Source organism: Balaenoptera acutorostrata, chromosome 9 (genome assembly GCF_949987535.1).
Source record: "Balaenoptera acutorostrata chromosome 9, mBalAcu1.1, whole genome shotgun sequence".
NCBI lineage: Eukaryota > Metazoa > Chordata > Mammalia > Artiodactyla > Balaenopteridae > Balaenoptera > Balaenoptera acutorostrata.
In genome coordinates this window covers 105,590,470-105,616,425 of record NC_080072.1, presented here as the reverse complement: position 1 = coordinate 105,616,425, position 25,956 = coordinate 105,590,470, and the positions used below count along the sequence as shown (strand labels likewise).

The window sequence follows — 25,956 nt, the reverse complement described above, 5'->3', positions numbered from 1 at the left end:
GACGTGGCTGTCCCTTTCCTTCTCAGGGTCAGAAGTCCAGACCCACTGGGATACGAGAGGTTGGAACTTTCACAACTTCTAAAGCGTGGGCCTGTTTTAGAGACAGAAGAAGCAGGGCATGTGCGGTCCGAGGTACAGAAGGCTGCAGGGCAGGAACAGTTTGTCACTGAATGCAGAGAACCCTCCCCGTGGGGGGCGGCGGATTCTGGGCCACAGGAGCATCGTTACAGCCCCTCCCCCAGGGCCTGAGAGCAGCAGACACATGTGCACACGTGCTCACTCACACACCCGCACGCTCTCACACATGCGAGACACTCACTGTTCACTGCGTGTCCACCCCACAGGGACACGCACGCCCATCTTCCCAGCCATCCTCCCCTCACGGAGGTGCACATACACGCTCCCCCGTGTGAGATGCCCAGGTGGAGGTCACACCAAGGTCAGATCACCGTCTTTCCTTTCCTAGACGTGTGAAGCAAGGATTCCTCCGGGGAACTCCCATTTTGCCCTCCTCCTTCCTCTCGAGATGCTGAGGAAGGAGTAGTGAGTGAAAACAGGGCCCTGAATGTGCAGAGAGTCCAGGGGGCCCTTCCTGGGCTGCTAGCATCCCAGGCCCCAAACTCCCAAGGGTTGTTCCTCTTGCAGAAGAGAAAGACCGTCTGCTCAGCTTCTGAGTAGTCAGTTGGAAACGTGATTGGCCTTGTTCTGTGTGGCCCTGGGGGCAGATGTGGGATGAATGAATCACAGTTGTAGGGCAGTGGAGGACATTTAAGCTAAATATAAAGGAACTTTAAAATTATTTTAGTTTTCCAAAAATGAAAAGCACAGCCTTGCAAAGTAATGAGCTGCCTGTCACCAAAAGGATCCAAGGGGAAACCATGGGACTACTTCTCAGAGATGCTATAGAGGGGTTCCTGCACCTGCTGTGAGGGTGCAGCTGAGTGACCTCAAAGGCAAGGAGTCATCACTCAGCATCTTGCCCAGCTACTCTCCCTGAAGGCAAGGATGAAGCCTAGAACAGAAGAAGGACGGCCAGTTTCTAGGATGCTGGGCTCCAGTAAGACCCTCCCCCACCCTGGGTATTGGACCCTCACTGATCAACAGGTGGCCCAGACCTTCTTCTTCCATGGATTCTGCCCCCTGTCCCCTGCCATCGACCTGAGTGCAGAAGTCCAGAGACTGAATCTGTTCCAGGTGATGAAATTTTGACATTTTGATGAATTTAGACCCAAACTCACTCAGCTTATCGATCCTAGAGAAAATGTTCATCCTCTAAAGACCACCCAACTGCGTACTTAATCCATGGGCCACACACCAGCTCGATAGAAAATGCTGCCAAGACAAACATGTTGTGAAATCTTTATGGAAAGGGGGCGTTATGACATTCAGGTCCGCTCTTCCCTCCAGCCGGTAGGACCTCCCTGACACGTGGGGAAGAGTCCACAGAGGCTGAGGGGCGGTTAGAGGGAGTCACGGATTCTGAGCCCACTTGGCTGCTGGCTGCTGACAGCTGTAGGACTGGTAACTAGCATTGACCTGCCCTGGGCCTCAGTTTTCTCCTCTGAGAAATGGGAGACTAACAGAGCCCTCACCAGTTCTGTGTGGAGTAAACGACCTAACTGTGTGTCGCGGCGCCCAGCACAGGGAGCAGCTCGCTAAACCTGGTGGCTTGTCCCTCGGTTTACGTTCCAGCTCAGAAAACCTCATCTGTGGCTCAGAAGTCTCTGGCACCTCAGCTGATTAAAAAGGCCCCAGAAACAAAGCAAGAGGGAAGAGAGGAAGCAAACTGACAAGCACGCGTGTGCGTGTGCGTGTGCGCCCACATTCAGACCAGCGGCCACTCCGGCCCCAGCCTCATGCAGGACCAGGTGTGGTGCCTGACACACACCCTGCCGGCGTGAGGTCAGCTCTACGGACAGCATTTTGTAGATGGTGTTGCTGAGGCCCAGTGACTTGTCCAAGTGATGTAACACTTCCTACCACTAAGTGATGTGTCTGAAACAGAAGCTCGGGAGGGCAAAGCATTGCCTGTCCGTTCAGCACAACATCCACAGCAAGCAAAACCGACTCAGAGTGAACGCTCAACAAATGTGGAAGGAATGAATGAGTGAATGAATGGTGGATAGAAAAAAGAATCAAAGATGAAATTCTGAGCGACTTGAAACTTAACCACGTAAGTCTGACCTCCATGTAAGGCTGATTCGGGCACATTTCTGAAAAAGGAAGGGCCAGTGAAGGAAGCAGATGCACAGAGTCCTGTTCTCAAACCACCAAATAAACTCTCAGACCTAAGACCTCCCCTTGGCCCCCAAGACATAAGGGTAGATAGTCCCAACCATTTAAGTCACTCATCATATGTGTTTACTGAGTGCCTACTATGTGCCAAGCTCTGTGCTAGGTAGTAGATTTGCAAGGATCAATGGAGATGGTCCCCGCCTACAGTCAACACAGGTGATGCAAAAGATAATAAACCATCATTGCTTCCACAGAAGTCTCATAAGTACAGTACTTGCAAGGTAGAGGGGTGTCCAGAGGAAGGGGTGCCCAGCTGCATGAATGGGTGAGAGAGGGCCACATGGAGAGGGAGTTTTCTGTGGGTGGGGTGGGAGGTCTTGAACTATAAGTGGGACGGGATGGATGTTTGCAGGGAGTGCAGGAATCCCTAGTGGAAGGAACAGCGAGGTCCAAGGCACAGAACTAGTCATCACAACTAGCCCTGTGGTGGGGGAGAGGACAGGTCGGGAAGCAAGACTGGGGAGGGACGCAGGCGTGAACATCCCCGCCGTGCAGGACTGAATGATGCAGCCCTGCCCCTGGTGGCTCTGGGCTGATCCCTCCCCTCCTCTGAGCCTTGGTTTCCTCCTCCACACGAGGTTGAAGGGGGTGATTTCTAAGTTCCCTTCCGGTTCTAACATTCTGTGACATTTCTGACTAATGCACAAGATCAAATATGTACACAAGACCAAAGGCATAAGAAAATACACAGAGAAACGTGGGTTAATCTAGTGCAAACAGAGTAAGACCTGAATAGCATGGCTACGCTGGCAACTCCTGTTATACCTGTGGAGTCCTCCCCCAGGTGTACATCCTAGTTCCCAGAACCCCGTGGTCCCTCCCCAGCCCTCAAGGAAGGGGAGGTTCCCACTTGTCCCCTGGGAAGTCTCACCCATGTGAGCCAAATGCCCCCAGTTGGTGGTACAGAAAGAAGCGATCAGGAGGGCCTCCCCCTCTTCGTGTTTGGCCAGGGGCAGGTGCTGAAAGTACACCTCGGCCCACAGGGCTCCTGACACTGAGAAAAAAATGCTTTGGTCGAGAGTAGTAGAAACCTTTCATAGCCCTCAGTTCCCTAGAGTCAGCACCATTTCTAAGCTACAGTCTCCAAGGAAGGGGAGGTCTTCAGACTCAACAAATCCTAAAGCCAGAGGGCTCTTAGGGATCCCTTTGGTGAGAGGTTATTAGTTTGGATGGGAAAGCACCAGCACCTTGGACAATACACGAAAGCCACAGTTCTCTCCCCAGAAAAAATGCCTGCTTACACCTCCAGAAGAGTGTAAGAGCCCCTGATGGAGGTCCCCTTGAGGTCCTCAGACACCAGGTTAAGTCTCCTATCCTAGTTCAAACTCCCTATTGTGCAAATGAGAAAATTGAGGCCCAGAAAGAGTAGGTGACCCACCCAAGATCACCCAGCTAATTAGAGCAAAGCCAGATCCCCAGGAAAACTGGGCCAGCATCTGCCCCAAGCAGAGAGGCTCCCAGCAGGGCACAGCATCGCTGGCCCCTGACCTGGAGCTGGGCCCCTAGCAGAGGCCATGGCTCAACTCCGGCAGGCAGCCGAGGAGAGGGGACCCCCAGGCTTCCCGGCGGGCAGGTGCTCTCCTCTGGGTACTGGCCGGTCCCCAGAGCTTTCAGCTTCAGCTGCCTCTCTGTCTGTGGTCTTCCCTGTGGCCCCAGCCAGGAGAAGGGACTTGGGCCACGGCTCCCTGACTCAGCACCCTCCAAGGATCCGGCAGGCTCCATTTCGCTCTGCGCACAGAATGCTCCTTAGGCAAAACCGGGAGAACTGCATCTCCTTGCTGGCATTTGCAGAGCTAGCTGCCCACATCCCCCCATAGTGTGAGCAGGAGACCTGGGCTTGTGAGTGCTAAAATGCTATGGGGTGGGGGTAAGGTGGGGGGCGGGGACAAGATTTGATAGAACTCAGGCTGTGAAGTCAGACAGACCCAGATTCAAATCCTGGCTCAGCCACTTCATAGATGAGCTGACATCTGGCAAGTTATTTAACCTCTCCAAGCCTCAGCATTCTCATCTGTACAATAGGCTCACCATGGTACCTCTTCAGAGGACTGGTGTAAGAATTAAAGGAGATTATTTATATAAAGTACTTAGCACCATGCCTGGTAAAACATTCTTGCTGCTTTTGTCACACTTCCCAAGGGGTCCCCAGTGTTGTAGAGCCTCACCTTCAGAATCTCACACCCAGCTACTGGCTGACACCCTGGTAACAAGGGTAGGGAGAAATCCCCCTTCCCGCTCTTCCAAGTATTTGCTAAAGAGTGCAGCAGGAGGCCTCCACAGAAGGCTGGGAAGAACTTGCCACCCATTGAGAGGTCGTGAGTTTGCACCCACCCTTGGAGATTTCAAAGCGAGTCAGTCCTGACCTTTCCGGAACGGTCAAATGGCGGTTCTGCCAGGTGGCGAGAGAGTGAACACATGGTCTCCCATGGCCCTCTGCCATGTGTTTCTCTGCCTGGACCCGGCAGCTTCGGCTCAATGGTCAGCGGACACAGGATGAGGCCTGGAGGCGTGGTGACTCACCTGGAATGAATCGGAAACCGCAGGCGGAGGCCCTCAGTCACATCTGTGAAAGGCCTGGAAGCCAGAAACGGGGTAGACAGCCCTCTCCTCAAATGTTAAGTCTCAGCCGGTGAGAGCTGGTGGCCCTGTTCTCGGGAAGGAGAGTGCGCGGGGGAAGAGCCCTGATGGCCCCTCTGCCGATCGCCCCGGTGTGAATCCTCCCACCGTGGCCGATTTGAGGCTGCCTATGAGGCATCACGGAACACAGCTGTCAGTGAAAAAACTGTTGCCTGCCATACCAGTAAACAAAGGATGTTGCAGCCGTCAAGCCATCACATTACAGCTGCCCCTACCGTGAGCCCTGAGGGAACTCAGGATGGAAACAGGATGCCCACCATCTAGCAGTCAACCACGGCAGTGATCCCCGACGGCGCGGCCTGGGCATACTCAGGATGAGACAGCACAGGATATGGGCCTCACAGAGCTGAGGTGCACATCAAAGGAATGAGCCCAGACTTTTGCATCTTCCCATATAGAGAAAAGCAGAAAAGTACTAAATTCCTTAACTTGAGATGTCTGGTTTCCTTTAATTTACTGTAATCTCTTGATGTTCAGGCTACCTGGTCTTTTTTGCAAAAACTCCTGTGTATACTGGGTCCCTACCGGCCTCTTCCGAGCAGCCTCTCAGAGCTATCTGAGGGGCTGCGTCCCAGGTTTAAATCTTCAGTTTCGTCTGCCAAATAAAACGGAATTCTCAACTTTTCTGTTGTGAATTTTTTTTTTCAGTCATCGCAGTAATGGGAAGAGATACCCACGTCGTCCCTCCCAAGCTGGTGCTAGGTCCCCACTCCACCGGCTGAATGCAGCCTATATCCCAGGCCCACAGGACAGGCCAGGGGACTAGGGTTCTGGGCTCCAGTCCCACCTGAGTCCTTGTGAAGAACAGGCCCTGGGCAGCTTGCCCTGAGACCAGTTCTTCCTTCTACTGAGTTGCCACCTGCCTCCCTGTAATCTGCACCCCCGTCCGACCTCTTGCCAAAGCCCTGCGGTCAGTCTCCTCTCTGCTACCTGCCCGACCCCGACCCTCACCTGTGCCTCTTTCGGCCAGGCTTCCTGTCCCTTGCTGGCCTGGCATCATCCTCCAGGCGCTCCCAGCTTTGTCCGTGTGCCCCTTAAAGGAGGGCTTACAGAGCTGCGTGCCACCTTCCCTGTGCTCTGAGCAGTGCCAGGTGGAAACTTCCATCCTCTGCTTGAACTGGATGTGTCATGAGAGGCTTTTTATCTGGGTCTGTCTGAATATTTGTCCTGACTCCTGACTAGTTTCAAAGACCCCCGAGAGCGGGTCTTAACCTTCTTTCCCTGCCCAGCTCCTGGTATTCACCCTGCACTCACGCCGCAGTTACTCACAGCTGCTGGCGAGGTTGGCAATGACCCTCTTCAGGCCTTTTGCTCTTCTGATTCTGCACAGCACCAGCCTGGGACCTACACTGCCATGCCAGCCAGGGGTGGCAGCCCCATCAGGTCCACCACGACCCAGGGAGCTGGACACAGCCGCCCCCGAGCTGCTATGGGCATCATCTTTACAACAGTTTGGGAGCCTTGATTCAAACTACAGAACCAGAGCCCTCCAGCAAACCTCCTGCCTAGAAAATTTTATTCTTTTTTTTTAAATATTTATTTGTTTATTTGGCTGCAGCAGGTCTTGGTTGCGGCACGTGGGACCTTCATTACAGCACGCAGGCTTCTCTCTAGTTATGGCACATGGACTCTAGAGTGCGCGGGCTGAGTTGCCCCGTGGCGCGTGGGATCTCAGTTCCCCAGCCAGGGATCAAACCCACGTCCCCTGGGCTGGAAGGAGACTTTTAACCACTGGACCACCAGGGAAGTCCCTAGAGAATGTTATCCTTGTCTTGACTTGTAGCACACCCCTGCTCTTTTTTTTTTTTTTGGACCACGCCACGCAGCATGTGGGATTTTAGTCCCCCGACCAGGGATCGAACCTGTGCCCCCTGCATTGGAAGCACAGAGTCTTAGCCACTGGACCGCCAGGGAAGTCCACCCCTGCTCTTTATAACAGTATATTATGTTGCTGTTCTAACTAATTCTCATGTATGGGGCACTTACAAGGCACCCAGCCTTGGTTGCGTGCCTTTGGATAGGTAATAGGGACACACCTCTCCTCACCTCCCAGCGCTCTGCGTCAGTCTCCACTCCTCATCACAGACCAGGAGGTCTGCATTTCACAGATCAAGGAAACAATGAAGGTGGACCCTCAGATCAAGAGCCAAGAGACAGTGGAAGGTTCCACCCTACTGTGTGACAAGTCCCACGGACCGTGGGGTCAGTGGTCCAAGCTTCCTGGGCTGGCTTCCCTTGGTCTCAGGAGCAGGGAGAGGACCTGGCCGTCCCGTCCAAAGCCTGGAAGCCAGGTCAGCTCAGGACCTCCTGCTCACCAGGCCCCTGGGTTTAAAGGCCCCTCTGTGTCTTAGACTAGCCTACCTCACTGTGCCCTCCAGCCAGAGAACCTTCTCCAGATTAACCAGAGGGATAAATGCTCCTGCAGGTCAGATCTGAGCCACCAGCCTCCTTCCCAAGGCTATGATGTCCTCTGTGGACTGGCCGGGGCCCGAGTCAAGGTCCCTGGTGGTTTCTTATGGGCAACAGGTCACACCTGTTGGGATCATGGATCCCTCCGCCCACGTGCACTGAAACCTCTGAGCTCCACTGCCCCCAAACAGAGGAGGAGTGGTCCGGGCCTTTCCTGGTACCACCCATGCCTGCTCCCAGAAGTAGTAAACAGCCCACGGGTGACCCAACCAGCAGGTGGTGAATAAATACCATTTTCTCTTCAGGGGAGAATCGTTTAGGTGTCAGCTGGAGTCTGGAATTCCCTCCCATTCTCCCACCGTGATATGCAAGCATGTGCCTTCCTCTGCCTCTCTCACAGCATCTCAGCAACCTCGTCCTCTGCCCTGGCAGGGTTGCCAAGTTGATAGCCCCGAATGGGGTCACCTCTCCGGGGCCCGGCTACTGATGTGTGCAGAGCTCTCGCAGCCCCTGGCACGCCTATGAGCATTCAGCCTCCTGCCGGGCTGGCCTCGTGGTAAATAAACTTTCATGTTCTTACTAAGTGATGGCTGGTGGTTCAGAATCGCTACCCTGGAACTGTTTGAGGTTGATTCCTTAATCAAAGCTCTCAGGCTCTCCTCCACCCCCTCACCGCTGAAAGGTTATCATTAAAGAGAAGAAAGGCGCTTTGATTTCTGTTGCTGGGCTGCCAGCTTGGATCTGGGGCGCTGGGGGGAGGTGGGGAGGCTTGGTTTTACCCCAAGCCTTGTGTGCAAATCTTAGCTCTGCCAGCACCAGCTGGGTGACTTGGGGCAAGTCGCAGAGCCTCTCTGCTCCTCTGTACCCTCCTCTGGGGCTGTCTCAGGGATGGTGAGGTTCAAGGAGACCTTGTGTGTGACGGGTGCTGCTAAGCCTGCCAAGCCCTGTAAGTGTGTTCGTCCTGATACCCAGTCACAGCCATCTTCTCAGACCCATGTTCAAGTCCCTTAGGGGCAAGGGGCTTCCATGGAGCTTTCTGGAAATAGTGGACCTTCCATAAGGCACCTTGGACAAGCACAGGGGATTAGAAGCAGCCCGTGGCATTCCCCCTAACCCACTCCCAGAGGTATCCCCCAGAAGGAGCTCAGCCGGTGCACCCGCCTCCCTCTGCCTTCCTCGCCTCCCCCTCTCCTGTTCACATCTGTGCTTTTTGACGGCAAGAGAAACACGGGGCTAGGGCCTCCACGTAGCTAGATAAATAATTACTAAATAAATAAATAAATAAAAATAAACAAAGAAAGCCTCCAAGGAGCTTGAATTGCTGCCGTGCTGAGAGGTAACTGGCAGATTCGATTTAATTATAAGATACAGAGTTGTAATGGGGCGTGTGGAGCTCAAGGAGGATCGCAGTAAAGGGAGGACGGCAGGGTTCCCTGCCTTCCCCGCCGGCTCCTCTACGAACCCCACCATCCACTTTCCTGCCTTGCCGGGTGGGCGGGAAGCTGGGCACTGCCCTGGGGGACGCGGTCTGGCCAAGCCTGGTCCTCCCCTCCTCGCCAGCCTCACCCGCAAAGCGGCCCAAGTCACGATGCGCTAGTGGACGGCCCTAGGTTGGAAGTGGGGACGGAGGGGCAGAGCCAGGAGGGCTGCACACTCACCCACACTCTCCTCCTCGGCCCCAGGGGAAGGTGTGCAGCTTCCGGATGGACACAGCCCACGCAGCCAGGCACGGCGTGGGGACCGGACTGTGAACAAGGCAGCTGTGACTGTCCTGGCCTGGGGACAATAACGTGCCATCACCTGGCCTCCCTCCTGTCCTGCTTTTCTACCTGGAAAGTGGAGGACGCGCCCTCCAGCTCACTGAGGGCTAGTCTACCCCCTTCCATCCCAAAGGCCCTAAAAGACCCGATGCTCCCCGCACTCCTCGGACACATTTCCCTTCTTTCTGCCCTCTTCCCTTGTGCCAGGTGAGAACTGACGTCTCCCTCCACCACAACCCTGTCCAGCGGGATGTGGGCTTGAGGACAAAGGCTGGCTGTTCCCGCCCGACTCCAGTGAGAAATGCTTTAAATCCAGCCCATGGCCTTTATGGGACCCTCTTGGTTCTTCCTCAGCCTTTATGATTTTATTTGGGCCATAAGTGGGTGACAGGGGGGTTTGTTAGCACAAAACTAAACAGCGGCAGTGCCCCTGCTGTCCCCCACTGCCACTCCCACGCCTCCATGCTTCCCTGCCCTACCCTCACCCCCTGCCTCTCTGGAGGCCACCCTTCCTTCTCCAGGCCTGGACTCACCAGGGACCTGGTTCCCACGAAGGCTTCTCAGAGCCCCCCGACCACCTGGCAGTTCTGACCTAATTGGCCAGCACCCTCTGGACACACGTGGTCCCCTTCCTCCCACTGGGGTCTGTGCGGGTCACCTGAGCTGTGTGTGAAGCATCTAGGCTGCATCCTGGCAGAAGGGCACAGCCTGGGCTCTGGGATCAAATGGACCTTGATTTTAATCCTGTCTCCTCCACTTCCCAGGTGTGTGACTTCAGAAAAATTACCTAACTTCCCTGAGCCCCACCTGATCAATGGGGCTACGAACCTGTGTGAATAGCAAACGACAAATCAGTCTTACATTCATAGCCTCTTATTGGGGCTCTGCCTTCTGGCTTTAGATCTGGTATTGAAGAGAAGGGCAGGGGACGGGGTGGAAGCACGTGGATGTGGGGAGACCTTGCAGGCCTCCCACTGCCCTCAGCCTTAGTCATTGGGGACTTTTTTGGTCCTACTAGAAAAAAGATTGGAGAGATGCCCTCTTTCTGCCTGGCCTCCCAGCGTGATTGATGGCCTGTACCAGGCTGAGCATCCCCAGGGGCAGGGCCACAGCTATCAAGCAACAGCCCCACACAGACGTTAGTCACCAACCCCCAACTTTCTCTTAGGAAAAGTCTAAAAGCCTTCCAGGCCTATGGCCTTCAGCAGTCCCCGTTCCTCACAGGCTAAGTAGACTGATGGCAGGCCAGGGGGTGGAGGGGTGGCCTTCATGATCTCATTTCTCTGTCATGCTCCTCCACAGAGCAATTAAGCACTGGGATTAGATATCCTAAATCAGAGATGGCTGAGGTTTTCTTGTACATGTGATAAAACTGCTTCCCATAAAATTTCTCCACCAACGTTATTAAACTTCCCCCAATTCCCTGCACCTCTCACAAAAAGATTATACTAGTAGCGCAAAGAACCTTGTTTATAATCAGTTTTCTTGGCCTCCACATTTACTAGCTTTGACCCTGAGTGAATATTTAATCTTTTGGATTACCAGTTTCCTATTATTAGGAACAATAATAGTACTTACCTTACAGAATTTTTACGATAGAAGATAATGCATGCAAAGTACTCAGCCCAGAGACTAATCAATCGTAAGTAATCAGTAAATGGCAACTTTAATTGCACTGGTGAATTAAGTGAGCTTGGCCCCAGGGCGGGTGATACCAGCCAGTGGAGAGGGGCAAGGCGAGGCTGGGTGCAGCCCCCAGGAGAAGGGCGGGCAGCCAGTGTCCCAATTCCAGGGTGCAGAGGAGTGTGGTAGATTCTGCTGACCCTGGGGGCTGCACTGATGCCCAAGTGGCCCAGAGGAAGGCCACGTCCCGAGTCAGCTGGTGGCCGCGCTGGAACGCTAAGCAATTAATCCGCTGGGAGAAAGACCCCCAGGCAGCATCTGAGGGTAGGAGATGAGCCCAGCCTCGAAGAGAGAGATAAGAAGGATGATAAGAGCCCGGCAAGGTCTCAGAGAACCAGCCTGGGGTCTGAGACTCAGCATTGGTGAGGAGTCGTATCTCACAGAGAAGGGGGACCGGCACGGAAACCACCAGGCATGGATGGAGTCAGGCACACAGGTGCGCCCCAGCTTCACCACTCACAGCTGAGGGACCCTGGCAAACTCCTTACCCATCTAAAATGTCCAGTTCTTTATAAACAAAGACAGGAATAGTAATACCTAGCTTCATAAGGTCTGTGTGAGGGTGAAACGAGATGAGGAAAGTAAATGCCCAGGGCTGTCTTTTTCCTGCCCACGATGTGCAGACTCGGGGCAGTGAGCAGAGATTTGGAGAAGCCGGAGGACTGGGGGCCACATGGGATCCTGCAGGCACATGGGATCTGGGGCCAGGAGCAACACAGACAATCGTGGGCCCCACAGCTGGTGGTGAGGAATTTGCTGATATGCTGCCTGCCTTGGCCGCACTGGGGTAGGGCCATGCCAGGCAGTAAATGGCATGGCTGAGGCAGCTGAGAAGGCGGGGGCTGGCAAAGGGCTGGCCCGATGTTGGTCCTTGCTGTTGCAGAGAGCCGCAAGGTGCTTACCATCAGGGTCCTGAAGGAGCCTTGCGCCCTGCAGGAGGCAGTGAGGATGGGCTGGTGGCCACAAAATTTTTTTGGAATTATCGCCATGATTGCCAACTCTTCCTAAAAGAGGGTCACTTGATGTGAGCTTTTTATGTAATTCATTGTTTTAAAAAATTTAATTTAAGACCACGGGTGTTTCAGATTTCTCTCAGAAGAATTTAATTGGTATGTAATAGCATAGTTAATTAAATACAAATCAATTGTTTAAGAGAACTAATTGATAGTTAACATGAAGGTGAGAAACTTAGCTCTAATATAATTAACTCATTAAATAAGCAATGAAAGAGCAATTATGTCTTTACAACAATGTAAAGTTTATAGTGCTTTAATAAACTTAGCATTAGCAAGCAATGCAATTCAAAAATTATGAAACAGGTATTATTGGTCTATTAAACATTTATTACTTGTCCTAGAGGCCCAGAGCCATGCACTAGTCAGGATTAATAAACCTTAATATCCCACTCTTCAGGACTCTTTCCTGGAGAGGTTGATCGGAAAACTGTGAACTTTGCGTGATTTATGGGCACCCTTATAGCCTGGGATGTGAGTAATTATGCTGAAAACAGGACTAGGCAAACCCGATGCAGAAAGCAGTTTAGCAGAATCATAGTGAGAACTTGCCAAACATGAGACTCCAGCATCCTGCCACCAGGGGGCTCTCACCGGGCAGAATGGCTTGTGATGAACAATCACTTATGAGAGAGGCCATGGGTACAGACACCCAACCAAGGCAAACCCCAGACAAATCTGCAGCCCCCCAGGTCCTTTAGGAGGGCCACCCCACCACCTGAGCTCCTTTTTCCTCCTCCGGACCCCTACAGCAATTATTGCCGTTCATGTAGAAATGACTCCAGCCCTGTCTCATGACGCTTCTTTAACTGAACCATTGCTTGTCTTTGACTCTACCTTTTCACAGGTGTATGCCTTACATAACCAACTGGATCATAATCTCATTGGGAGAGGAAGCTTGTGTTACATATTTTTGTCTTGAGCATCGTGCCTCTCGAGTGTTCGTGGGTTGGATTTTATAGCTGCCGCATTTTGTAAATACTTGCTGGTTATGGAGGGGTGGTAGCTGCACTATAGCAGAGGTTACCTGTATCATCCCACTGCTTTTTACATAATTCATCACATTATGAATTGGTCTACAGACCAAGATATTTGCTCTCCGAGGTCAGTGAAGCTGGTTAAAAATGCATTTCTTCAGATCTGCACTTGCGGTCATGTAATCATCCAGGACCTGTTCACTTGGGGAATCCTTCAAATACAGGAAGTCCAAAATGCACCGTTGTCACGCCTAACCTCATAGGCTTCCTTTGTCAATCACTTCTTTTTTTTTTTTGGCTGCTCTGGGTCATCATTGAGGTGTGTGGGTTTTCTCTAGTTGCAGTGAGCAGGGCTACTCTTCGTTGCGGTGCACGGGCTCTAGGCACGTGGGCTCAGTAGTTGCATCATACAGGCTCTAGAGCGCAGGCTCAGTAGCTGTGGCGCACGGGCTTAGTTGCTCCGCGGCATGTGGGATCTTCCCGGACCAGGGATCGAACCGGTGTCCCCTGCATTGGCAGGCGGGTTCTTAACCACTGCGCCACCAGGGAAGTCCCTGTCAATCACTTCTGACCCAGACCCCTCGCTTCCTGCAATCTTCCCCACTAAAGACCTGTGGTCATCGTTGTCCCCTTCCTCTGCCTGAGCCACTCTGACGCTTAGCCCCATTGTCTCGGTCAAGAACATCTCTCCAAGTCGCCATTTCCTCTCAGTCGCCAGCACCTCTGGTCCTGTGGCCTCGCCTGCGACACCCCCTGGCTTGTCTTCCTGACTCACTTCACTCCTCCAGCCCAGCTGACTTGTCTCTGCCACACTGACCTTCAAAGATGCCACCTAACAGCTCATTATATCACCTTGGACAGGGTATTTCACCTCCCTGAGTCTCCCCTTTCACATCTCTTTAAAAAAAAAAAAAAAAAAAAAGGAGGGGAAGGAAGGGGATTTGATGATCTCTAAACCCCAGTCTGATATTCTGTTTCTGTTTCCTGAACTCTCCCTCATCAGTACTTCATTCGAGGCCCTTTTCATCAAATGCTGTTTCATTGGATTTGCATGGCAGCCATGTGAGAAGGGTTTTACTACCAGTAACCATATTTCGTAGATGAGAAAACTGAAGCCCCGGAGAAGCCCTGGGGACTGCTAAGGGCCGAAGCGCAGCTCCAGCCGGCAGTGGTGGTTTTACAGCACACGTGGCCTCCCCAGCCCCCAGGGCCCCCCTGTGACTGCAGCCAGGTCCAGCTGATGTCTTCTCCACCTGCTCTCTGGGACCATCTGGGGAGCTATTTTCAGCCCCTGCACTGCTCTCCTGTGTCAAGGTGGCGGGGATGTGGAGGCTCTGAATGTCTCTCTGAGAAGCCCAGGGTCCTTTCACCTGCTTTCTCCTCTCAAGCTCTCTTGGGAGAGCAGGAAGAGGGGGCAGATGTCAGCCCATCGCCTCCCGCCAGGAGAGTTGCAATAGTCTCCCGAGTGCGCTCCCTTGTCTGGTCTTACCTTCTCCCAGCCATCATCTGCCCCAGTGCTAATATGGTCTTTATAAGATGCAAGTCTGGCCTTGCTTCTGCTAAGCATTCTGTAGGAAAAGTCCAGACTCCTAGGCAAGGCTCACCAGGTCCTCCAGATCTGGTCCCTGACTCTGTCTCCTGCCTTGTCTCACTTTCTCTTCTCCCGAAATCTTTGCTGTATCCACACCAAACTGCCTGCCCATCATACTCTATTTCTTATTCAGTAGGCTTCTGGGGACATGCTCCATCTAATAGCTTCAGGTGGTAAAGGGTTAGTCCTCAGCAGGCACCCCTGAACCATTGTGACTGGGCAAGTTGGGGACAGAAGGGCCCCCAGATGCACCGAATAGCCTCAGAAATGGTGAGGGATAGCCATAAAAAAGGACAAAATAATGCCATTTGCAGCAACATGGATGGACCTAGAGATTGTCATACTGAGTGTTATCACTTATATGTGGAATCTAAATAAAAGGGTACAAATGAACTTATCTACAAAACAGAAATAGAGTTACAGATGTAGAAAACTAACTTATGGTTATGAGGGGGTAAAGGGAGGGAGGGATAAATTGGGAGATTGGGATGGACACATACACACTACTATATATAAAATAGATAACTAATAAGGACCTACTGTATAACACAGGGAACTCTACTCAATCCTCTGTAATGACCTATATGGGAAAAGAATCTAAAAAAGAGTGGAGGGGGCTTCCCTGGTGGCGCAGTGGTTGAGAATCTGCCTGCCAATGCAGGGGACACGGGTTCAAGCCCTGGTCTGGGAAGATCCCACATGCCGCGGAGCAACTAGGCCCGTGAGCCACAATTACTGAGCCTGCGCGTCTGGAGCCTGTGCTCCACAACAAGAGAGGCCGCGACAGTGAGAGGCCCGTGCACCGCGATGAAGAGTGGCCCCCACTTGCCGCAACTAGAGAAAGCCCTCGCACAGAAACGAAGACCCAACACAGCCATAAATAAATAAATAAATAAATAATTTAAAAAAAAAAAAAAGAGTGGGTATATGTATAACTGATTCACTTTGCTGTACATCTGAAACTAACACAAAATTGTAAATCAACTCTGATAAAAATTAAAAAAAAAAAAAAGAAAGAAAGAAATGGTGAGGGAGAAGGACCTGGTACCTGTCCATTGTCACCAGCTCGATCTGTGGTTACTTCACAGCTCATTTGTTTCTGGCTGGGGCAGTAAGCCAGCACTCTTCTAGCCAATGTCATCCTCACGCTGGCAGCAGGAATGCTCACAGCATCCTGGATTGCCACCAAGACCCATAGCCGCCCTCCCTCCCCGCCCGCCCTCTTTCCCATCATCTCTTGTGCCACCACCCCCATTGTCCCATCTTAGCAGCCCCCCTGGCTGCTCTCCAATCAGTTGGTGCCTCTCACAAGCCTTTTGAATGGTCATGCGATACTGCTCCCTGCATCCCCTGTGACCAAGGGATGGGAGTCAAAGAGTCGTGGCCAATGGAAATAGCCAGGTCCTATAGAAGACCAGCTTCTCCCCTCTTCCTGTCTATGTTAGCTTGCTAGGGCTGCTGTGACAAAGAGCCACAAACTGGGTGGCTTAAACATCAAAAATGTATTGCCTAACAGTTCTGGGGGCTAGAAGTCTACAAAAGATGTTGGCAGAGTTGGTTCCTTCTGAAGGCTGTGAGGAAAGGCTCTGTTCTAGGCCTCCCTTCTTGGCTTATTGATGGCCGTCTCCATGTTTATATGTGTGTCTGTCCCAAATTTCCCCTGTTTATGAGGACACCTGTCATATTGGATTAGGGCTCCCCAATGACCATTTTAACTTGATTACCTCGGTCGAGTCTCTTTGTCCAGATAAAGGCACATTCTGAGGTATTGAGGTTACGACTTCAACATCGGATTTGGCGAGACACAGTTCACCCCACAGTCCCAGCCAGGACCACTGATCTCTGCTGTCTCTTCTCTGTCTTGAATCATGGCATCAGCAGCCCTGGGATCCTGGAACCTCCCCTAAGAATTAGCCAGAAATCAGACCTGGATTCTAGCCTGAGCACTATCACCAACTGTGCTTTGGCCTTGAATTGTCATTTTACTTCTCTGAGCCTGTATCTGAAACCAAAATGGAGGAAATCATTTCTGCCTTGCCTGCTTCACAGAGCTACTGTGAACACCCAATAAGATAGTGAATATGACAGCATCGTGAAAAAATAAGTATCCCACAAATGTGAGGTAATATCACTGCACTATCATTATGATTACTAGTAAGAATAAAGGAATCCTTGGGCTAGAAAAAGTCCCATCCTCACCCTCTGAAACTGAAGGAAAACCATTCCATTTATGAAGCCATCCCTTTTTATTCCTCCCAAGAGGAAACCTCATGCTTCCCAGACTCCTGTTCTGATGAATTACAGTGTTCATTCACTTCAGACCATCTGCATCTACCTAATCCACCGTGCCAGGGTTAAGCCCACCTGATTTCACTCTGGCCCAGGTCGGGGAGAACTGATCACTCCCCATTATTTCTTAGTCATCTCTTTCATTAAATCAGACTTTTCCCGATCAGTTGCCCCGTGCCAGGCACTGTGCTTAGGGCTAAGGACTCAGAGCCTAAAAAGGCACTAACCTCGCCCTTCTGTTGCTCACAATCTAGAGGCCGGGAGTTCCTGGGGTGCAAGCTGGACTTCTCCCTAAGAAACACACCCCTTCCCAGGAAATGTTTCGTTGTGTAGCAGTGTTCCCTAATGCTTTGTTCTCCTGAGACAGCGACCTCCACCTCCCCATCTGCAGGTGACACTGGTCTTCTTTGCTCTGAACTGTCCTTTAAGCCAGGATGACTCCATTCACATTAATCATTTCCCATGGGTACATTCAGCGCATCTGGTGGTTCTGCTACTGATTAGTCCTCAGCCAAAGGCTGCAGCCCCAAAGTCTACGTGGAGAAGACCCCATCATCTTGCCGTTCTAAAATAGGCATCTAGAACCCTGACTCCACCATCGGTCCCATGCCATGTGACAAGGAAGGTCGCAGTCTGGTGGCTGGTCTAGATCACAAAGTGAATGATTCCTGTTCTTTCTATACATTCTTTCATCTCTCCCCTAATAGCCTGGTTGATCTGGCTTGGTGATGTTTTCCCAAGAAGATGCCATTGGTTCCTGCTTCCCCCCGGTTCTCTCTCTGGTCAGTATCTTTGACCACACCCATCCTCCCCACCTGTGTTTCCAGATTCTCCTCCCCTCCCCCACTTTGGCCCCTGGCCCGCTTCCTCATGTGGAACCAATAACCTCTAATTTAGCTCTGCAAAATCTCTCCCAAGAACACCCCAAATTTTCATATATGGATAGCTAGCTAATTCTCACTTCGCTGATCCCCCAACCTGCTCTTTCTTGCAAAGATCCCAGTGGCTTCTCCCCACTTCTCAGTAAAGACTCAGTCAGAGAGCCCTCTCACTTAATAAATTTCTGCAGTGTGCTTATTAGTGCCTTGTAATGTAGCCACCTAAATAATTAAGACTAACCCACAAGTGTCAAATTAAATGAGCCAAATACATTGAGAAATTGCCTGGTCCTCCATTTCTTTTATTAATCAGGTTTTTTTTTTAAACTTCTTTTCCTGCTCATTTGCAAAAATCAAACATGGTCAGTGAGACTCTTACTTATAATAACCGTGCGTACGTGCAGCCTCTTTCCTTGGGCGAGTCCCCCTGGGGGCATATTATATGACATAGGACTGGGCGGGTGTGGGGGGGGAGGGTTTCAGTGGCAGAGACAGCCAGCCCAGATAACACAGAGTCAACAGGTTGTCCACGGTCTCGAAATCTTTAGGAGAATCATGCTTCCTCCATTTCCTTGAGAGTCGAGGGGACTGTCCAGGAAGCCCAACACGAACACTGGCCAAAATCCATCCGGCATCTTCTGCCCTCCACCCTTCAGTGCTCACCTGGGCTCGTTCCTGGGCTCAGTTCAAGAACCCAGGCTTCCTTTCTCATTAGGAGCTGCCGCTGACGTGCTTCAGATGAGCATCAGAAGTCAGTGGAAAATATAATAGGAACCATCGGCAATTGTATCATCCTGATGATGAACAATATGCGTGCAGTTCTGACGGGCTGGTGAACTCTGCCTGTCGTCAGCATGTTGAGGTTTCAATACAGCGCCAGGCAAGAGGCTATTGTTTGCTGGAGCTCAGAGCACCCTCACAGCTCGGGCTTCCGCTGGCCCCCTCCTGGCATGCCGCATTCCTGCCTCTTGAAGGTGCTTGTTAGAAAGGATCCACAAATATAGTAAGTAAACATCAAAGGGGCTTTGATCCGCACGGCTTTCAACAGAGCGGGAGCCCCTGAAGAAAGGGCCAAGGCCTTGGATGAGGGAACTTAACATCGTCAATTTGAGCGCCTGAGATGTAAGGCTGTTTGAAGTGGGGGCGTTTTGGCCGTGCCTTCAGACGAGCAAGCGTGGAGGGAAAGGAAGAGAAGTGAGTGCCTTTGGAAAAGGCACGCTCAGATCTGCTTCTCTGCTCTTTACTGATAGTCAATAAACCCCTTTAAAGAATCAGGAGATCAAAGCCTGCAACCTCCTTGGGCCATGGCTTCTGCCACCGCCCACCACGCTTTGTTTTCCTCTGGGGCTGGAGCCCCTGAGCTTGGCTTATCCGTGTCTCTTGGGCCCTTTCATCCTGCTGCCCAGAGAGGCTGGGCCTGGGCCACAAGAGGTGGGTGGAGAGGTAGGGGGGAGAACGAGCCCAGCCTCTCTATGCGCTGACAGCCTAGATGCAGACTGTCTAGGGCTCAGAGAAACACCCAGTGCGGTGGGAGAAGCTGCTGTGACACACCCCTCAGGGGGACCCTCCTTCTCTAAGAAGCCGATGGAGAGAGTATGTGGGCGTCCAGAGAGCTAGCAAAGCCTGGAAGGAGCTGCAGGTACATCCCCACCTCCAGAAATCATACCCCTTATCCATTTACCCAGTTTATGGCAGCTGCCACCATTTGTCTGACTCCAAAGCAAAGAGGGAGGAGGGGCGGGGAGTCTACAATAATCATGGGAAGTCATTTAACATCTTTGAACTTCAATTTTCTCATCTGCGTAATGTGAATAGTAATAACCGATCTGCCTACCTCATGCAGTTGTTGTGAGGGTCAAAAGAGAAACTTGGTGTGGAATTGCTTCAGAGCCCACAAGTGCTGAAGCCAGGTGAGGAGCAAAGGATAAATACCAGAGAGGAAATCTTGCCCGGTTGGCTGAGGTACTCCAGTCCAACGCTCACACACAGTGAGCACTGATTTGCAAAATATCGTGCGGGAGAAAATGGTCTCTTGCTTTTGCTACCTGGAATTGTTGTTCTAACTTGTTGTTCCGCTGGGTCAAAGTCTTGTGGGATCAGAGTCTATGTCTTATGTCTCTTAGCCATCCCCACCCCTGTGTTCCACACTGTGTTTACATCTCATTAGTGCCTGATGGCACTGCTGAATTGCACCTGAATATAAGGATGAACAGGGACCCCCAGCCCCAGAAGTTCACTCTCTCCCAAAAGATAGACTCCTTCTACCTACACCTTGACCCCTGTGTCTTCTTCCACATTTACCCCATCACTCCTTTGGCCACTGTGTCCAGTTGTACTGTTCCATGCTGCACACCGCTGGCTGGACTCTGCCTCTTCTCTGGCTTGACAACAATCCCAATGTGATCTGAGCGTCGTCCCTATGCCTGGGCCTCGTTAACCTATAGAGTAATGGTTACGAACATGGACTCTGGAGTCAGGCTGCCTGTGTTCAAACTCCTGGCTCTGCCACCTACCAGCTCTTTCATCTAAGGCTGCCTGCTTAATATGTCTGTAAGTGGGGATAACAATGGCATATACCTCATAGGGTTGTTGTGAGGATCACATGATGAAATTATTGGCCTTAAATTATGTCTGGACCATAGTGAGTGCTTCCTAAATGTTTGTTAGATAATTAAGAAGCCCTGTTTATAAGAGCAACAAGCTTTACATCCCTTGCAAAAGGACCTTCACTGACGCCTGACCCATTCCCACCTCACCGACCTCTGCTTTTCTTCCAGAGCTGGGCCTTCAGAAGAGAGGATGCTGTCTGGTGCTGGGCTACATGGCCAAGGACAAGTTTCGGAGAATGAATGAAGGTCAGTGAGAACCTGCCCTCGCAGGGGAGATGGGGAGGGAAGAAGTTGTGCCCTACAACTATGGTACCAGGAAAAAGAACCTGGGCCGTTTCAGAAAGGACAGTGGACAGATCAGTTTGGTTTCCATGCAGCTGTTCAGATAGTAACATGGGGAAGGGTAGCTAATGCCTGAAACACTGTATGCTGATTCACGAGCATTCTTCATATGCTATCTTCCCACCTCCCTTTGTGTCCCCTCCTTCTCTTCCTCTCTCTTTGCTTCCTTTTGTTCCTCACCTACCCACCCAGTGCAATTAAATCTGCTTCTATTATCTTGTCTCATCCAGACCTCTCTGCCCTTTTCCTGCATCATTCACATTTCTTGGATGCTTATTGAATTAACGGCACCTCACAGGGCATTTGGGAGGATACTATAGAAGAATAAGGCAGAGCTTTTATTCTCAAAGAACTTCCCCTTGAAAAACTGCCCTCTTTTCCAACTCCATTGGCCCTACGTCTCCCACTTACTCATAAGCCATTCTGCCTTCCTCTAGCACTGGGTCTTTCCTCTGAGGTTTGACTGGGCCACAGAAGGCTGGAGGAAGGTATTGACGTTGATGTGGAGGCTAGGATGTGAGAGGAGTGCTGTCACTTATGGGCCTGCTGTAATAAAGAGCCAATCCCCTCATCCCCAGCCATCTGTCTCCGTGCAGTTAATAACCCTCTCCATCAGATGCCACAGACTGTTTGTCAGGATTCAAAAGTAGGTAAACAATGGCTGGGGATGCCATTTATTCAATAAAGTCAGACAAATGAAACCCTGGCTTCTCACCAGCCCAGCTTGCCGTGAGCCGGGCCCCTCCCACCCAAGGCCCAGGGTCCCTGCAGCCTCATTCCCATTCCAGGCATGGAAAAGGCAGCTCACCTGTACCATCTCTAGCCCTAAAGTTAGACCATAGCATAGCTCCAGTGCCCTCTTCCTATGCTCCTCAGCTGCCTCTCCTCCCAGCCCACAGACCATGACACTCACAACCCCATGTGCTCCCCCGCAGACCTAATGCCTCACCAGCTGTAGGTTTGTTGCCAGCACACATCATGCTGACAGTTTGACAGTGGTTAAGCCAGCGCAATTAAACATGAAGAGTATCACCTCCCCTGTTTCACTGCCTGTCTGTGTAAGAAGGCAACAGCCTCCAGAAGCTGCTTCCTCTCTGTCGGAGCTCCGTGGCTGAGCACAGCCAGGGTTGAGGGCTGCATCTTCTGCACCCTGCCAGTCAGCACCCCTTCCTGACTTCTCTCTTTCTCAGCCTACCCCTCACTTCCCAACACCGCCTTCTTGAGAGCCAAGGCAAGTAACATCTGATTTGTGGAAACTGACAGCATGTCTCTGTCCATGGTGCTGAATAGACACATTCTCTTGCTGGCAATGCTCATTAGAGAAGCTGAACTGAGGTTCACAGGGAACAGGGGAGCCAAAAAGTCAGGAGTTGGACTGGATTTGAAAGCTCAAGCTCTGAGTGTCTGACCTCAGTAGAAGGATACTGACTCAAGATCTTGGGGCCTAAAAAAAAGTCATATCACAAGGCTGATGAACACGATTTGACTCCCCCCAAATTTTCACAAGTGACTTGGGCTGCCATAACAAAATACCATAGACTGAGTGGCTTAAACTCAGGAATTTATTTTCTCACAGTTCTGGAGACTGGAAGTCCAAGATCAGGGTGCCAGCATGGTCAGGTTCTGGTGAGGGCTCTCTTTCTGGTTTGCAGGCAGCAACCTTCTCACTGAGTCATCACATGGCAGAGAGAGAGAGAGTGCTCTGGTGTCTCTTCTTACAAAGACGCTAATCCTATCAGATCAGGGCCCTACCCTTATGACCTTCCTTAACCTTAACACTTTTGTAAAGGCCCTCTCTCCAAATACAGTCACAATTAGGGGTTAGGGTTTCAACATAGGAGCAGGGGGAGGGGGGCAGCAGGGGAACACAATTCAATCCATAGCAAGGAGTTTAAATACATTTGCCATAGCAGAAAGGTACGATGGTGATACTCTGAACCAGAGGTTAGGAAAATGGTAAGAAAAATAAATGCAGCCTTAATATCTCCTTAAATTTTGTTCAAGTAAAGAAGGAAGGAAGAAAGTCAGGGAGGACTCGAGGAGGACTTGGAAACAAGACCAGCACCAGATTACTTCTGAGGACAGTTAGCCTTACTTTGTGCAACAACTAAGCTAAGGCAGCATTTTAAACTGTTTTTTTCTTGTTAAAAAGGGAAGATGCCAGAACAATGCGTCTTCTCTCTAAGTCCCCTCTTCAAACACACACAATCCACACAAACGGGTTATTCGTTTCAACTGATTGTGGTCGACCTGGTTAGGAATGCTTTACCCCAACCTATACCCTCCGCCAGTGAAGACAAACTGAGAATCAAGCAGGAGGAGGCAACAGAGCCATCAGCAATAGCCAGGAGGTAACAGAGCGGCTAACCCCCCAGCCCTGCCTTCCTCTCTGCCTGTGGTTCTCGCCCCTCCCAAATGCCCCTGCACACATTCAGGCTTACACACAACAGCACATACAGTAGCTGCTGCTGCTTCTGGGTAAACAAGGAGACAAGGGGGTGGTAAGCAAGTGAAACCACCATGTGTGAGGAGTTACAAATCTCGGCTAACAAAGAGGAGACAGGATAGGAGGTGGGTGAGTCACTGGGGCAGAAGGAGAGTTGCCGGGGGTGGGTAAGCTTTGGCTCTGGAGGGGTGGGAGGCATGAGGAGGGGAGGTGGGAGGGGCCTGGAAAGGAAAAGAATGTTTCTCTGCTCCCACTCCAGCCAATCTTACCACCCCAAGTGCCATATTATACATTTTTTTCTCTTTCTAAAGCTCACATGCCCCAACTCCAGCATGTTTGCACATAAGAAAAAAGCATCAGCAAGCATGGGGAGCTGTTTTATGGTTTATAATTATCTTGTTCCAATACTCAAAATGCTTATAACTTCCACACATTAATAATTGAACTGGAATAGCAGCTATGACATAGATCAAGAAACAGACACCTCTGTCCACGCTGCACTACACTGCTCGCTATAAATTGAACAATTGGTAAAATAGTTTTAAAAATTATAATTTTTTCTCCCGGGTGTTGGAATTAGTGAGATATTGGAACAATTAGCTGCCTCTTCCATCAAAGATAAGGTGGTGAGCATTATATCTGCAATTTAGAATAAAAATAAAAGACTAACTAGTGCTGTATTAAAGCATGTTCATTCTGTTTAACAGTATCTAACGGGGTGTCTGTCACCCAGGGAGAAGTCGTCCCCTATTTCATTTGCTTCCTTGTTAATTTGGTATCTTTTTATTTTCTTTTCCTTCCACTCTCCCCTCCTCTCTACACTCCCCCAAAAAATAACAGCTTGAGAAGAAGCAAGAGAAAAATAATGAATGAACAGGAACTTTATAGATCTGGGGTTTATCATAAGCTAGAGTAAACGCAACCGGTGCCGTTAAACTACAAAAAGCAATACAAAGAAAACACTATTCAAAGATCATTTAGGGAGGCATGTGATAGTTAATGAGAGGTTTGTTCTATTTAGGAGCCTGTAATAGCTTCTCGGGTAGAATCTGCAGCATTTGCAGGAATGGAGGTGGTTGGTAAAATGTGTGTGTGTGTTCTTTCCTGTTTGGACTCAACACATCTGAGGCATCAAATGGAGATATGGACAAAAATCAATGACGGGCTGACAAGAAAGGTGCAAATAAAGACAGACTAGGCATGGGACTATTAGATTTGTTTGACATAATTGTCTTCATGTGATTAAGTACATGGTGCTTTAAGCAGGAACTGCTGGAAGGAGATCATTTATTTATTCATCAAACATTCAAAGAATACCCACCATGAAAATAATACCAATTTTTCACAGTAAGTGCCAGCCACTGTTCTAAGCACTGGAGCTTTGAAAGTACATAAGACACAGCCCCTGCCCTCACACTCCCAATAAAAACACACAGGCACATCTCAGTGTTCCTGTCACCTCCACAGGAGGTCCTGCCAGACCACCTCACCTAAACCAGATACCCCTCTTCCCCCCACCATTGTGCTCCGTGGTGACAACCAGCCTATTTACTTTGTGGCACTTACGCTAACTGGTGATTATTCATTAGACTGTCCCACCTAAGAGTTCGCTTCAGGAAGGCAAGGATTCTGCTCCCTCATTTCCTTGCCAGTCCCTGGGCCTTAGCCCAGTGTCTCGCACATAGGGAGTAATCAATTTCGATTTAAGTAATTAATTAGTGCCAGGAGTGACAATGGAGGAGCACCCAAAGCCACCCACAAGGGTAAGGTGGGTCCGGAGAAGGAGCCCAGGAGGCAGAACGTCCTGACGTAGAGCATGAGTCTCCACATCCCCAGCAGTTCCATAAGCCTTACCTCTCAGCCTCTCCTCTGAGGCCAGTGCTACAGTCCCTCCTGGGAGGCTAGGACCCGGGCAGGTCAGCCGAGAGGAGGGCTAGGAGGCGAGGCCACCAGTGGTGTTGTCTGTCCTGTACCCACCTGCCCTCCTTCTTCACCCCTCCTACTGCTGGGCCACCTTGTCATCTGGGGCATCACTAGGCAGGTATTGCCCATCAGATATGCAAGGGGAACTGCTCTAACATCACACACACACACACCCCATTCCCTTTCCTCTTTCCATCCTTCCCCGATTACCTGATTATCCATTTCTCCTGAAGAGCCCAGAACCACTCACCTGCTCAATGCACATCGCTTACCCAGGGCGGATTCTATCCAAGGGCAGAATAGGAAGCTCTCACGTGGTGTCAGATGAGGGGCTCTGCTTGCCTCTCAGAAAGCCCAGTACTCCTCTGTGTTAGAACCGTGGGCAACTCTAGTGACTGCAGCACACAACCCACCCACCCAGGGAGATCTAGGAGCATGGAGGGACTCGCCCAGGGTCAGTAGGAAGTTGCTGGAAGAGCCAGGACTACAGCCCAGCTCTCCTGACATCCAGTCCAGCCCTCGTTGAATTCGGAAAGAGGAGGCTGAGGCCGTGATCCGAGGGGAAGCCCCTAAGGCTTTGACTTGAAAATACAGAGAAAGTGGGAGGGGCAGGAGAAAACGGGGGCAGAAGACAGGAGACTCTCCACCTGATGTGGGAGAAAATCAGGAAAGACGTGGGGAGGGAGACACAGGCCAGGGAAGACCCTTTCTTTCTATGGAACCAGAAAAGGCTACCGGGCCCTAGGACTCTTGAAGGGGGAAATGAGGGGGAAATGAGGAAGAGGATGCTTAAAGGAGGAGAGGGGAAGCCGCGAAGCCCTGGCCTCCCTGCCCGGGCGTCCCTTCAAGGCCGAGGTGGGCCTGCCTATGAGGCTCTCGTCCTCCCTCCTCCGGCTGCGCATCTGGTGGGCGGCAGAGTCCCCAGAACTTCAGAATCACAGGGACCGGCTGCTTCTCCCGGCTCAGTGAAGGGAAAGCAGATATGCCTCCCAGCACTGTCACTTTCATCTTCCCAGAAAGAAACAAATGCAAGTGATTAGCAAAGGCAGCTTCTGTTCACTGGGGGTGGGCCACTGCGGGAGGGGCGGGAGGGGCGGGAGGGGC

At 51.1% G+C, this 25,956-nt stretch overlaps 1 protein-coding gene across 2 annotated transcripts in view; it reads left to right on the top strand.

Annotated features, from left to right (window-relative positions):
• KIRREL3 (kirre like nephrin family adhesion molecule 3) overlaps positions 1–25,956 on the top strand; it is a 555,134-nt gene that overhangs the window by 410,021 nt on the left and 119,157 nt on the right. For both annotated transcript variants that reach the window (XM_007183376.2, XM_007183375.2), the window contains exon 2: positions 20,310–20,387. In XM_007183376.2, the coding sequence (XP_007183438.2) occupies positions 20,310–20,387 (78 nt within the window). The remainder of the gene's footprint in view (positions 1–20,309; positions 20,388–25,956) is intronic.